The sequence below is a fragment of the Emys orbicularis genome, chromosome 13, assembly GCF_028017835.1.
Source record: "Emys orbicularis isolate rEmyOrb1 chromosome 13, rEmyOrb1.hap1, whole genome shotgun sequence".
Lineage (NCBI taxonomy): Eukaryota > Metazoa > Chordata > Testudines > Emydidae > Emys > Emys orbicularis.
In genome coordinates, this window is record NC_088695.1 from 10,869,426 (window position 1) to 10,882,226 (window position 12,801).

Genomic DNA, 12,801 nt, shown 5'->3' on the forward strand with positions numbered 1-12,801 from the left:
CCGGGAAGGGGCCCTGGCCAGGCTGGGGGCTCTGCCCTGGGAGAGGCTCCTGGGGAGCAGGGGGAAGGGCCCTGCTGGAGATTCCCCTCTCCCGGCTGCAGCCAGGGCTCCGGGCTCCCCGCACCAGCCGCCGGGGCTCGGGGATCTCGCCAGGAGCCAGAGTCACCGCAGCGGCTGCGAGTCACTTCCTGCTGCCGGGACTGAGCCCAGCGATCGCTCCCCGCAGAGCCGCCTCCCAGCTGCTCCTGGGTCCTAGCGATAAACCCATCGCTATGCAGCCCCCTGCCCTAGACCCTGCCTCCTGGGGCCCCACCGCCCCTGGGCACGGGCAGCTTCTCCCAGCGCTATGTAGGCATCCTGCCTAGAAGCCACAGGATCAATGGGGGGACAGAAAGGAGACGTGCAGATCCCGGGGCGGGGGGAGAAGGGAGGTTTCTAGGGAGACTGGGTTGTTCCAGAGAATCCAGGGGTGATGGGGAGTCAGGGATGCTCTGGTAACAAGATTGGCACAGGGAGCAGGTAGTCAGAGCTGGTCTCTTGTCTCCACACCACATTCACTGGCTACCAGCCTTGGACTGGAGCTACCAGCTCTGCTCCCCTAGCTCGGGTCATGGTGCTGTCCGTGTTTTGTCTCTGGGTTCTTCCCGGGGATCCCCTCTGCCCCTCTCCCAGCTGGCTCCCCAGTGTGGGCACTGACTGCAGCTCCCCGTCGGGCACCTGGATGTCAGCAACAAAGCTCCTGTTGCTCTGGGTCAGGGACGGGTGCTCTGCCCACTCAGGATAGTCCCCTATTTCCCCCCTCATCGTTTTCCAGTTGTCATCAAAATCATCCACCTTCTCCTGATGGCCACCCAGACAATCCCCTGCAATGTTGGAATTGATCAGATGCAGCCATCGAAACAGACCAGTACCTTCAAGTTAAGTGCAGGGCCTCATTTTGCTAGGCCAAAACCAGATCAAGATATTAGACACCACTCTTAGGCTACTGATGCAGCTGCACCCCTGTAAGCTCTCCAGTGCGGGGGTTTGCACTACAATTTTTTGGTAGCCTCAGAGCATGGTTGGTGGCCACTCTGAGAATTTTTCCTAAAATACTTAATTAACTTTAGGATAAACAAATAAATATGCACATATCCATGCCCATATCCTGGTAATTTATTAACGTTGGGTTTGTTTTGCAGACTCCATAATAAAAATAGTATACAGTTACTTCTATTCTTTAGTGGACCTACACAGAATAGAAACATAAATAAGGTGAAAACAACGAGGAGTCCTTGTGGCACGTTAGAAACTAACAAATTTATTTGGGCATAAGCTTTCCTGGGCTAGACAGGAGCAGTGGTGGCTGCACACTGCAGTAGAGCAGGGGGAAGGAGGGGCACCCCTGCTCCTGAGAAGTCACCTCCAACTGCCCCTTGCAGCTCAGGTCCTTCCCCCCGACTCCCACCCACCCACAAGGCCGGCCCTGGTCTCATTCTCCTCCCCTCCCCGTCAGCAGCCCCATTCCCAGCACTCGGAGACGAGGATCTATACCTCGAACTCGGGTGCCGGCGATGGGGCGACAGACCGCGGGGTTGCTGCAGGTGCACGTGCCGTAGCTGGAGCCCAGCCACAGGAGGAGCGCGAGGAGAAGAGGGACGGCAGCAGCGGGAGAGGTGTGCGCTGTGACCCCTCAACAGCCGCCTGCTGAGCACTCACAAGTGGGGATAGTTTGTCCCCTGCCCTGACCCAGCCGGCCACTGGAAGCTGCACCTGTGGGCGGGAGGTGGGGGCAGTGTGCAGAACCCCCCGGCCGTCCCTAAGCCTAGGAGCCGGACATGCTGGCAGCTTCCCAGGAGTGGCGCGGCGCGGAGGCTAGCAGGGAGTCTGCCAGCCCCGCTGCGCGGCACCAGTCTACGGCCAGCTAGCGGTGCTGACTGGAGTCTCCAGGATCCCTTTTCGACCGGGTGTTCTGGTCCAAAATCAGACAAATCGGCACTCCAGCCCCCTGCCAAGGGCAGGTGGAGGGTCTGGGGCTCCCTGCAGTGGCCCGGGCTCCCTGTGCAGGTGTTATTTCGGTCTGGCTTCTGGCCTGGCCAGGGGCAGGGCCTCAGGGGAAAGAGGAGGAGCAGGGGGCATGGCCTCAGGGAGAGGAGGCGCGGGGCTCCTTCACATGTCCCATTTTTGCCTTTAGAAAAGGTGGTCACCCAGAGATGGGGGCGGGCAGGAGATTTACCCCGAAAGGCTGAGTCTAACAAGATAAATCAATTAACAGCAGGATACCAAGGGAGGAAAAATAACTTTTGAAGTGGTAAGAGAGTGGCCTATTACATACAGTTGACAAGAAGGTGTGAGTAACAGTAGGGAGAAATTATTATTAGACTGACCTCACACTTAGTAAAGCAACCCTCCATCCTTTCATGTATTTATATCTGCTCCTGTATTTTCACTCCATGCATCCGATGAAGTGGGTTCTAACCCAAGAAAGCTTATGCACAAATAAATTTGTTAGTCTCTACGGTGCCACAAGGACTCCTCATTGTTTTTGCTGATACAGACTAACACGGCTACCACTCTGAAACCTGTCACAAATAAGGTGCTTCACATGTTCTTGACTTTTGTTAATTGTTGTTTCTTTTGCTTTTTTTTGGTTGCTTTTTATTTAAAAGATTTGCTAGCTAGTAAGTCTGCTTCTGTGAAGAGTGATGTTTGTACGTTCCTTAATAGCATGTTTCACAGCAGCAGACTTGCTAGCGAGCTGGGAGGCAGCGAAAAATGATTAACAAACATACAAATATCACTTTTCACAGCAGACTTACATAGACCCAGAAAACTGGAGGGAAAATTAAGCCTGAGATGGGAAGTGGGTAGGGCAGCAGCGGGGGCCAGCGGCAACAGGGGTAGTGGTGAAACCAGGGCCCAAAGCCCTGCAGCAGAGGTCCAGAGCCTGCTGCCGTACAACCGGAGCCTGGGGCTGGAGGTGGCAGCGGGGGCCAGGAGCGATGGGTGGGCGGGGGAGGGTTGAGCCCAGGGCAGGAGCCCAAAGCCCCATGGCTGGAGCCTGCTGCCTGCCACCCCAAGGCTGAAGCCAGAAACCCGAGCCCCACCGCCCCCGACAAGATGGGAACTCACAGCAGCTGCCTGCTCCTCCAGCGTTTGAGGCTCCAGAAAGAGGAAGGGCTGAACCCCTGCTGGCAGCCCCGCGGGAGGGGGCAGCAGCTTTGTGCCCCCCCCCCCAATCATGGCCCAGGAGGCTGTGGCAGCAAGAAAAGTGGGTAGAACAGAACAAAGGGAGGCAGCCATCATGAGAAATCCCCTAGCTACCACCTGAGCTGGAACAAGGGCTGTACCGGGGAAAGGATTGTGCCCAGACTAGAAAGGTGTGCAGTCTGTGAAATAAACTTATTGAAACATCTCCGAGGGTGAGATTTTATCTGTATTGAGTTTTTATTACTGTACTAGACTTAGACTTGCATGTTTTATTTTATTTTGCTTGATAATTCACTTTGTTCTGTCTGGTACTACTTGGAACCACTTAAATCCTACTTTCTGTATTTAATAAAATCACTTTTTACTTATTAATTAACCCAGAGTATGTATTGATACCTGGGGGGGAGCAAACAGCTGTGCATCTCTCTCCATCAGTGTTATAGAGTGCGGACAATTTATGAATTTACCCTGTATACGCTTTATACAGGGTAAAACGTATTTATTTGGGGTTTGGACCCCATTAGGAGTTGGGCATCTGAGTGTTAAAGACAGGAACACTTCTGTAATTTGCTTTTAGTTAAGCTTTTGGGCACGTGGTTCAGACCCTGGGTCTGTGTTGAAGCAGACTGGCGTGTCTGGCTCAACAAGACAGGGTGCTGGAGTCCTAAGTTGCAAGGGCAGGAAAGCAGGAGCAGAAGTAGTCTTGGCACATCAGGTGGCACAGGGCCGGCTCCAGCTTTTTTGTCACCCCAAGCGGCGGGGGGAAAAAAATATATATATATATAAAGCACTTCGGCGGCAGCTCTACCGCACCGCTTCATTCTTCGGTGGCAATTCAGCGGCTGGTCCTTCCCTCCGAGAGGGACTGAGGGACCTGCCGCTGAATTGCCGCTGAAGACCCGGACGTGTCGCCCCTTTCAATTGGCCACCCCAAGCACCTGGTGCCTGGAGCCGGCCCTGAGGTGGCAGCTCCTAGGGGGTTTCTGTGATCTAACCCATTACAGTGGGCGGGTGCCTCCCCCAGCCTTGTGGGAAGAACCACTGGACCCCAGGACCCAACTGAATTCGGGGACAACTAAGGGATAACAGGGATGGGACTGAGGGTCATAGGTTCAGAACTAAGGATCCAGAAGGGGACACTGGGAGAACCCCAGACAGCACCTACTGCTCCTCAAAGCCAGCAGGCGATGCCCAGAGGAACTCTGCCCAGATGCGTGAGACAAGGGAGGAACTGAAATAGGCCCCACAGTCGCAGAGTGCCCGCTCGTCCAGCATCTTCCCCCTGGCATTGTAAATGGCCACTTTGGCCAGTGCCAGGAGGACGTTGACGGGGTCTCATGACTTCGTGGGGCCACGGACAGGGTGTGAATATATGAAGAGGTGTGGGGTAAAGTGCAGCCAGAACCTCAAGAGGAGGTTCAGGAGGAGCCGGAAGAGGGGCTGCAACCTGGCACATTCTAGATAGGCGTGTGCCAGGTTCTCCCTCACGCCGCAAAGGGGACAGGTGTTGGGAATGGGGATGAACTGTGCCAGGTACACACCCGTGCTCACGGCTCCATGAAGGAGCCTCCAACCGATATTCATGGCAGGCTGTGGGAGCAGGCAGGAATATAGGCTGGTTCACCGGGGTTCCTCACCCTCTACAGGTGGTAGAAAGTCCCGCCCCCTGGTAGCGGAGCAGGACACGAGGGTAAGGAAGTGAAACATGTGGAGCATGAGCTTGTAAAGTTGTTCCCTCAGCGTTGTTCGGAAGCAAGGACGCGCAGCCGGATCAGGTTATGGAGGAGAGGGGGCTCACAGGACAGGGACCCGATGAAAAGGTCCGGAGGGCCTGGGGTGAGGGGTGGGCAGGGAGCACCCTCTCGCAGGATCCGCTCAAGGAATACCCGAGAGGTGGGGGATAAGACTGCCCCTACCTCCTTGAGTATGCGCAGGGGGGTCTGAAGTGTGGAGAGCCCCATGCGACAACCGAGCGCTCAGGTATCCACATATCTCCCTGTTAGTTACAGATAACACAGAAGAGTCACATTCATACTCACTTTGGGACTGGGTTATGACATCCCCCTGAGTAAACATATCCATCATGATCAAACAGCATACCAACATTGTTATAAACTGGACTTCCAAGATAATACAGGTTCTGCTGTTCTTCCATTGCTTTTTTGATTTGGAGTTTAAGTCTGGCAGTTTCTTGTTGCATCTGGTGAACCCTCTGCTCAGCAGCCAGCCATTCCATACGCATCCCATCAGCTTCTCTGGCTTTCTTCAATTTGCTTGGCTCACGCTTTGGCTTCTTTTTCCAGCTGGGCCAAGACTTGCTTCTCTTGCATTCTATTGACACCTTCCTTGACACACTTTGTACAAGATTTGTTGCAATTATATAACAGTAGTTGCAACAATGATCTACATAGTCACATTTTATCAGATAAAGTCACACGGTTAAACCTTAGTCTTTGTTGATAAACTCCTGTTTGTTTTCACTACAAATATATCTCAGTGCTGTGATGTTATATTGGAGCTGATCCTCAATTTAATCGAACAAGCTGGCCTTGTCCCTTTGGGGACAGCTTACCTGGGAATTTCCGAGTGTCCCGTGGAGAGGGGTTGGACACTACAGAAGGACAATAATGGTTTGCACTCAGGGTCTGTTTGGGAAGCGTGGCCTAGTGGTTATGGTCACAACCCCAGACTGCCAAGGGGGTCGTGGGAAGGGGAGCCCGGACCCTCCCACTCTACCAGGCTCTGACCCAGGGCTCTTTTAGCTACCAGTGACCTGGCAACCAAGACTACTTAAGTCTGTCCTCCCTGGGCCTCTTCCTCTTGTCTCCCACCCTGGGGTCACCTCAGTCCAAGTCCTTCACCTGATGGGAAAATCCAAATCCCAAGGAAGCAATAGGGAGTCGCCACAGTCCAGGGCCACAGAATACGTCCCTCTCTCCTTGTCTATGCGGAGGGTCCTCCCTTTCCATATAGAGGACCCCTTTGGGCAGCTGCACCAGAGCCTTTAGGTTTGGTTTTGCTCTGCTCTGCTCGTCTGCTCACCTTCATCACCACTTGCCAACTGAGCTAATTCGCTGCCTTTTAATTCCTCCAGCAGATGGAGCATTTGCTCCAGGTGTGGCAGGGCGGAGCTGGCCGAGAAAACGTCACAGCCGGAACCTGCAGTGTGTGGAGCTCAGGTATGGTGAAATAATACCTCCAAGGGGCTTAAAAAAAACAAACAAACAAACAAAAAAAACCCACCTCCAGTGCTGGGGATTCCACAAGCTCCCTTGGAAGCTATTCCAGAGCTTAAGTACCCGCATGGTTAGAAAGTTTTTCTAATCTCTAACCTAAATCATCCTTGCTACAGCTTAACACTTTTACCTCTCATCCTCCCTTCAGTGGCCATGGAGCACAACTGATCCCCAGTCTCTGTATAAAAGCCCCTAACATGTCTGCAGGCCATCCCCAGTCTGCTTTTCTCAAGACTAATAGACCCACTTTTTTTAAACCATCCCCTGCAGGTCGGGTTTTCTAAACCTTTGATCATTTTCTGTTGCTCTCCTCGGGACTCAATCCAATTTGTCTTCATCTTTCCTAAAGTGTGGGGTGCCCAGAATTGGACACAGGACTCCAGCTCAGCTAACCTCAGTGCGGAGCAGAGCGAGACAACGACCTCCTACAACACTCACATTAATACACCCCAGAATAATACCAGCCTTTTCCCCAGCTGCATCAATGTGTGACAGCCAGACAGCGTCTGAGTGAGTCCATTAAAGACCATTCTCCCCCCCGCCCGTTATTGAAGACAAGGGACGCTGGGAGTTTGAGAAACTAAATTCTACTTTATTCTTTTCAAACCAAGAAATAAAAGCTAAATCCCAACCAACCATCTCTTCTAATGGTGCTGTCTGAATGCAGAGGGGGAGGGAGAAGGGGCAGAGGGGGTGAGTGATGAGGCAGTACCTCTCTGCCCCTGTGCTCCCCCTCACCTCTTATCCCATGAGCACCAAACACTCGATAGCCCCAGCACCCAGCTCCCCCTGCTTCCCAGCTCCCGCAGCCCCAGCCATTCAATCCCCAGTGTCCTCCCCATAACCCATCGCCCTGGTACCTTAACTGTTGATGCCCCAGAGCCCAGCACCCTGGGGGATTCAGGGAGGGGAGGAGTTACCAGCTCCCAGGGACACTCGCCCTGCAGGGAACAGCCCCAGGTAAGTGGGAGAGCCCAGCCCAAGAGCTAGGGGGTGGGAACAGGTGTCTAGAGTGAAGGTGGGGCCTGGCCCAAAGGTCCTTCGCCTCGTCTCCATGGCAGGGGGAATCCCGGCTGGGAAGGGAAGGGAGAGGGGCATGGGCGGCGGGTATAGTAAGCTGGGGGAGGCCATGCCTCCCGAAACACCCTAGCATGGCCCCGCCCACACTCCACTAGGCCCCATCCTGCCTGCTGGAGCAGAAGTGGCAGGGCCTCAGGCAGAGGGGGATGGGCCAGGGGCTAGCCTCCCCCCAAGGGCACGTTTACCCACAGTCCATGCAGATGGGGAACTTCAGCCAGGCAGAGGGAGCATCTGGAGGAATTTTTCTCTCTCTCCCTTCCCCCACCTTTGGCCCATCAGCTCAGCAGCCAGGGCTGCAACAGGGAGGAGGGGCTGATCGGGCTTCTCCTCCTCTGCCTGGGGTTTGCTTAGACCAGGCAGAGCCAGGAGGGTCACTGACCAGTTGATGCTCGGCTGCTGCTGGATCCTCACCCCAGCGATGGACAGCTGGATCTTTGGGAGCCAATGCCCCTGCTGTGTGTGGGAATGAGGAAATGGGTTTGTCACCATGGCCGGCCCCAGTCAGGCCCCTGAGAGAATTTCCCTGCTGTGTGGAGGAGTCTCTGATGTCCAACATGGTGTTAGCTCCACTAGGAGCATTTTCCACACTGAGAACATCTCAGAGGTTTCTTCCCTGTGCGGATTTGCAGATGCCTGATACTCTGGGAGCATCAAATGAAGCTTCCCCCACATTCAAGGTCTCTGTTGTGTGGGTCACTGAAGTGTGAAGTTAAATTGAATCTTTTCCTGCAGTCAAGCTATTCCTAGGGTCTCTCACTCTTGTGGCTTCTCTGATGTTTGGTAAGCTCTGAAGTCTTACTGAAGCTTTTCCCACAGTCAAGGCATTTATAAGGTCTCTCTCTTGTGTGGATTCTCCTGTGTTTAGTAAGGTATGAGCGCTGACTGAAAGTTTTCCCACAGTCCAAGCATTTATGGGATTTCTCTCCTGTGTGGGTTTTCTGATGCATATTAAGGCCTGATTTGAAACTGAAACTTTTCCCACACTCCGGGCATTTGTAGGGTTTCTCTCCTGTGTGCGTTCTCCCATGTTGAGTAAGATGTGAGCGCTGACTGAAAGTTTTCCCACACTCAAGGCATTTATAGGGTCTTTCTCCTGTGTGGATTCTCCTATGTTTAGTAAGGGCTGAACTTGCAATAAAACCTTTCCCACAGTCAAAGCATTTATAGGGTCTTTCTCCTGTGTGGATTCGCCCATGTTTGATAAGGGATGAACTTTGCATAAATCTTTTCCCACACTCAAGGCATCCATAGGTTCTCTCTCTTGTATGGGTTCTCTGATGTCTAGTAAGCTTTGAGCTCTCACTAAAACTTTTCCCACAGTCAAGACATTTAAAGGGTCTCTCTCCTGTGTGCACTCTCTGGTGTAGAATAAGTTGTGACTTCTGAATGAAGCTTTTCCCACAGTCCAAGCATGTATGGGGTTTCTCTCCAGTGTGGATTGCCTGATGTCTAGTAAGGTTTGTTCTGTCAACTAAACTTTTCCCACAATCGAGGCATTTATAGGGTTTGTCGCCTCTATGTGTTCTCTGATGCTTAATAAGGTGTGAGCTACGAATGAAATCTTTCCCACACTCAAGGCATTTATAAGGTCTTTCTCCTGTGTGGATTCTCTTATGTTTAGTAAGGGATGAACTTTCCATAAAACTTTTCCCACACTCGAGGCATTTATAGGGTCTTTCTCCTGTGTGGATTCTCCTATGTTTAACAAGGGATGAACGTTCCATAAAATTTTTCCCACACTCAAGGCATTTATAGGGTCTTTCTCCTTTGTGGATTCTCCTATGTTGAATAAGAGATGAACTTTGCATAAAACTTTTCCCACACTCAAGGCATTTATAAGGTCTCTCTCCTGTGTGGGTTCGTTGATGTGTAATAAGCTGTGATTTCTGAATAAAACTTTTCCCACACTCACAGCATTTAAAGGGTCTCTCTCCTGTGTGCACTCTCTGGTGTATAATAAATTGTGACTTCTGAATGAAGCTTTTCCCACAGTCCAAGCATTTATGCGGTCTCTCTCCTGTGTGGATTGCCTGATGTCTAGTAAGTTTTGTTCTGTCAAAGAAACTTTTCCCACAGTCGAGGCATTTATAGGGTTTGTCGCCTCTGTGTGTTCTCTGATGCTTAATAAGGTGTGAGCGGCGAATGAAATTTTTCCCACACTCAAGGCATTTATAAGGTCTCTCTCCTGTGTGGATTCTCCTATGTTTAATAAGGTCTGAACTCTGACCAAAAGTTTTCCCACAGTCCATGCATTTATAGGGTTTCTCCCCTGTGTGGGTTCTCTCACGTCTAATAAGGGCCGATGGCACAGTGAAAACTTTTGCACACTCAAGGCATTTATAAGGTTTCTCTCCCATATGCAGTCTCTGCTGTATAATAAGAAATGACTTCTTACTGAAGTTTTTCCCACAGTCTACGCATTTATAGAAGTTCTCTCCTGTGTGGGTTCTCCAATGTGTAAGAAGGTTTGCACTGAAATGGAATCGTTTCCCACAGTCAAGGCATTTGTAGGGTTTCTCTTCATTGTGACTTGTCTGCTGCATTGTGGTTTCCTTGAGATCCTTACATCCTCCGCCACATTTAGTGGATTCATCCAGTTTGTTCCTGGGATAGTTTCCCAGCTGCATCTCTGATCCGTGTCGATCTCCCCAGGCTTCTCCCTGTTCCAAGCACTGGGAAAAATTCCGTTCAGCTCTTCTCAAAAACCTCTCCTGCGGTTTCACTTGCTCAGGATCTTCCTCCTGTTGATTCTCCTCCTTGTTCTCACTCACTGTCCTATCGCCTGCTGGGAGAGAGAGAATCCAGACAGGAGTCATTGCCTGTGCCAGGGAGAAAGGACTGAAAGGGGAATAGCAAAGAGGGAAAACACAACACAGTGACTGTTGGGGAGATGGAGACATTGGATTCTGCCACCACATCCCACCGTGACTGATATTTGCCTTGATGCTATGACACCTGCTGACTGCAGCCCTCACTTAGGTGAGATAGGGCAGAACTGACGGCTCTCGCTCACAGCACATTTTGGGAGTCCCAGCTTTTTCCTTCACTCACCAGATGTTTCTGTCTCAGTTTCCCTCATTCCTCACCTGTGCAGGTGCCTCTCGGGCTCTCCATTTCCTCCCAGGCCTGGAGATCTGGGACCCATGGCTCTTCCCCTCGTTCCAGCTGGGCGATCAGCTCAGGTTTGGGAACGTGAAATCCTGCTCAGAGGGTGAACATAAGAACGGCCATACTGGGTCAGACCAAAGGTCTATCTAGCCCAGTATCCTGTCTGCCGACAGTGGCCAATGCCAGGTGCCCCACACAGAATGAACAGAATAGGTGATCATGAAGTGATCCATCCCCTGTCACCCATTCCCAGCTTCTAGCAAACAGAGTCTAGGGACAGCATCCCTGCCCATCCTTGCTAATAGCCATTGATGGACCTGTCCTCCATGAACTTATCTAGTTTTTTTTTTAACGCTGTTATAATCTTGGCCTTCACAACATCCTCTGGCAAAGAGTTCCACAGGTTGACTGTGCGTTATGTGAAGAAACACTTCATTTTGTTTGTTTTAAACTAGCTGCCTATTAGTTGCATGTGGTAAATCATGCAAGGTCAGGACGCATGGAGTCTTGGTAGAGTATTTTTCACAAGGAACGTTCCCTGAGTTTAACCTGACCCTACATGGGATTGTGGTAACTCAGACCCATTAGGAGCAGATGACATCGGGGGGCGGGGGTGTTGTCACGCCCTCACTAGGAGGTCTCAGGGTAGATGCGCTCTGGGGGACTTGCTGACACACACACAGCTCGGGTGTTAAACTCCTGCCTATTTCCAAGCCTGCAGAACCTAGAACCCTCCCCATGGATGGAGCTAGTCCCAGGAAGGAAGGTGAACTGTGTGTGAAGGAGAAATAATACAGGCAGAACATTACCCTGCTTCTGGCCACTTGAAAGCTGGCAAGAGGGGATGAATTAGCCTGTCCATTCAGTTTCTGACTCCCTTATTTCCTTGAATGGGGTATGGAGTGTCTCTCACACTGGAGCTGTGGACTACGCGACCCTCCCTGCCAATGCAACGGACCAGGGAAGAACCTGACCAGATTCAGACACGCAGACCCCACAGCTTCTAATAGCTGAGGGCCCAGGAATCCCTTACCCAGCGAGGTCACCATCTCATAGTTCTCCTGCATGACGTCCCTGTAGACAGCTCTTTGCCTGGGGTCCAGCAGAGCCCCCTGACCCTCGGTGAAATACACAGCCACGTCCTCGAAGGTCACCGGCATCTGAAACATCAGTTCCCCTACTCAGCGCCTGCTGCCCCAGCTACAATCCCACTAGTCACAGGGGAGGAGGCCCAGAAAAGCAGAATCCCACCCGCACCCTGCTCAGAGCAGCCAGGAGGCTTCAGGGGGTGGGGAGAAGGTGAGAGCTCCTTGTCCCCCCCAGCAGATGGAGCAGGGCAGGGTCTTCTCATTTCCCACACGCCTGCCAGCCACAGGCTGATGCGGGAAGCAGAGCTCTGAGCTGGGGACAGGAAACCCGACAGCTTCCCTTCGTATTTCACAGCAGCCTGTGGCCAGTGGAGTGAGGCTGCAGCACTGGGAGTCTGGTCAGTTTTCCCAGCCCTGCCCAGGGGGGTGTTTCCTGTATCAGAAATGGGGGAATGTCTCCCCCTCCCCCCACCCGCCAATGGGTCTGTTCAGAAAAATCAGGCTTCAAGTTGAACCTGTCCCAGCAGGTTTATCACACCCTGTCCCATCCCTGCCTCCCCCTGTGTGTTTCCTGCCCCTTCCCCCTCCCCCCCAGCAAATCCCCCTGCACCTCCATGAAAATCCCCTACCTGAGCTGGCTCCATCACAGCCATTTCCCTTCCCTGTCCCCTGGAAGACGGGACGATCTGGAGCGAAACGCGGACGTGATTCCTCAGCCTGTCAGGGCGAGAGGGGCGATGCGGGAGGTTTCAGAAGGGGATTGAATCCATTTCACACCCCGATTCCCCCCAGGCTCTCTCCCTGCAGACAGACGCTCTGGACTCTGCCATTCTGGGAAAACCCTCAGTCACTTTATTCCAACACAGACCCGGCCCCTCCCAGCACTGAATCCCTGAGACACTTTTAAACCCTCCCAGGTTTAAAAGACAAATACTAGAAAAGCAGAATGAAAGGAACCACTTTGGGGGATTTCCCCTGACATTGGCTCGGAGGGCAGGGCGCTGCTGGGACCGGCTTTTCCTCTGTCAGCTCCTCCCCTTGTTCCCAGGAGAGTCAGTCGGCCCAGGGGGATGCAGGGAATGGATCCGGGCAGGGCTGGG

At 52.5% G+C, this 12,801-nt stretch overlaps 1 protein-coding gene across 1 annotated transcript; it reads right to left on the reverse strand.

The window, feature by feature from the left end:
• Positions 1 to 561: 561 nt before the first annotated feature.
• On the reverse strand, positions 562 to 11,773 carry LOC135887402 (zinc finger protein 345-like). The gene is made up of 6 exons (XM_065415171.1): positions 11,647 to 11,773; positions 10,592 to 10,705; positions 8,886 to 10,287; positions 8,574 to 8,717; positions 1,534 to 1,598; positions 562 to 863 (listed from the first exon to the last, which is right to left on the reverse strand). Exons 1-6 carry the CDS (start codon positions 11,771 to 11,773, stop codon positions 562 to 564), a joined length of 2,154 nt encoding a protein of 717 aa, XP_065271243.1.
• Positions 11,774 to 12,801: the final 1,028 nt, after the last annotated feature.

Excerpts from the sequence above, each read along its gene's own strand:
- LOC135887402 (XM_065415171.1), bottom strand. The coding sequence starts at position 11,773 with ATGCCGGTGACCTTCGAGGACGTGGCTGTGTATTTCACCGAGGGTCAG. Across the intron at positions 1,599-8,573 it reads AGACCCTATAAATGCCTTGA|CTACGGCACGTGCACCTGCA; the intron begins GTGTGGGAAAAC and ends GCTGGGCTCCAG. Across the intron at positions 864-1,533 it reads CGCCGGCACCCGAGTTCGAG|GGGATTGTCTGGGTGGCCAT; the intron begins GTATAGATCCTC and ends CCAACATTGCAG.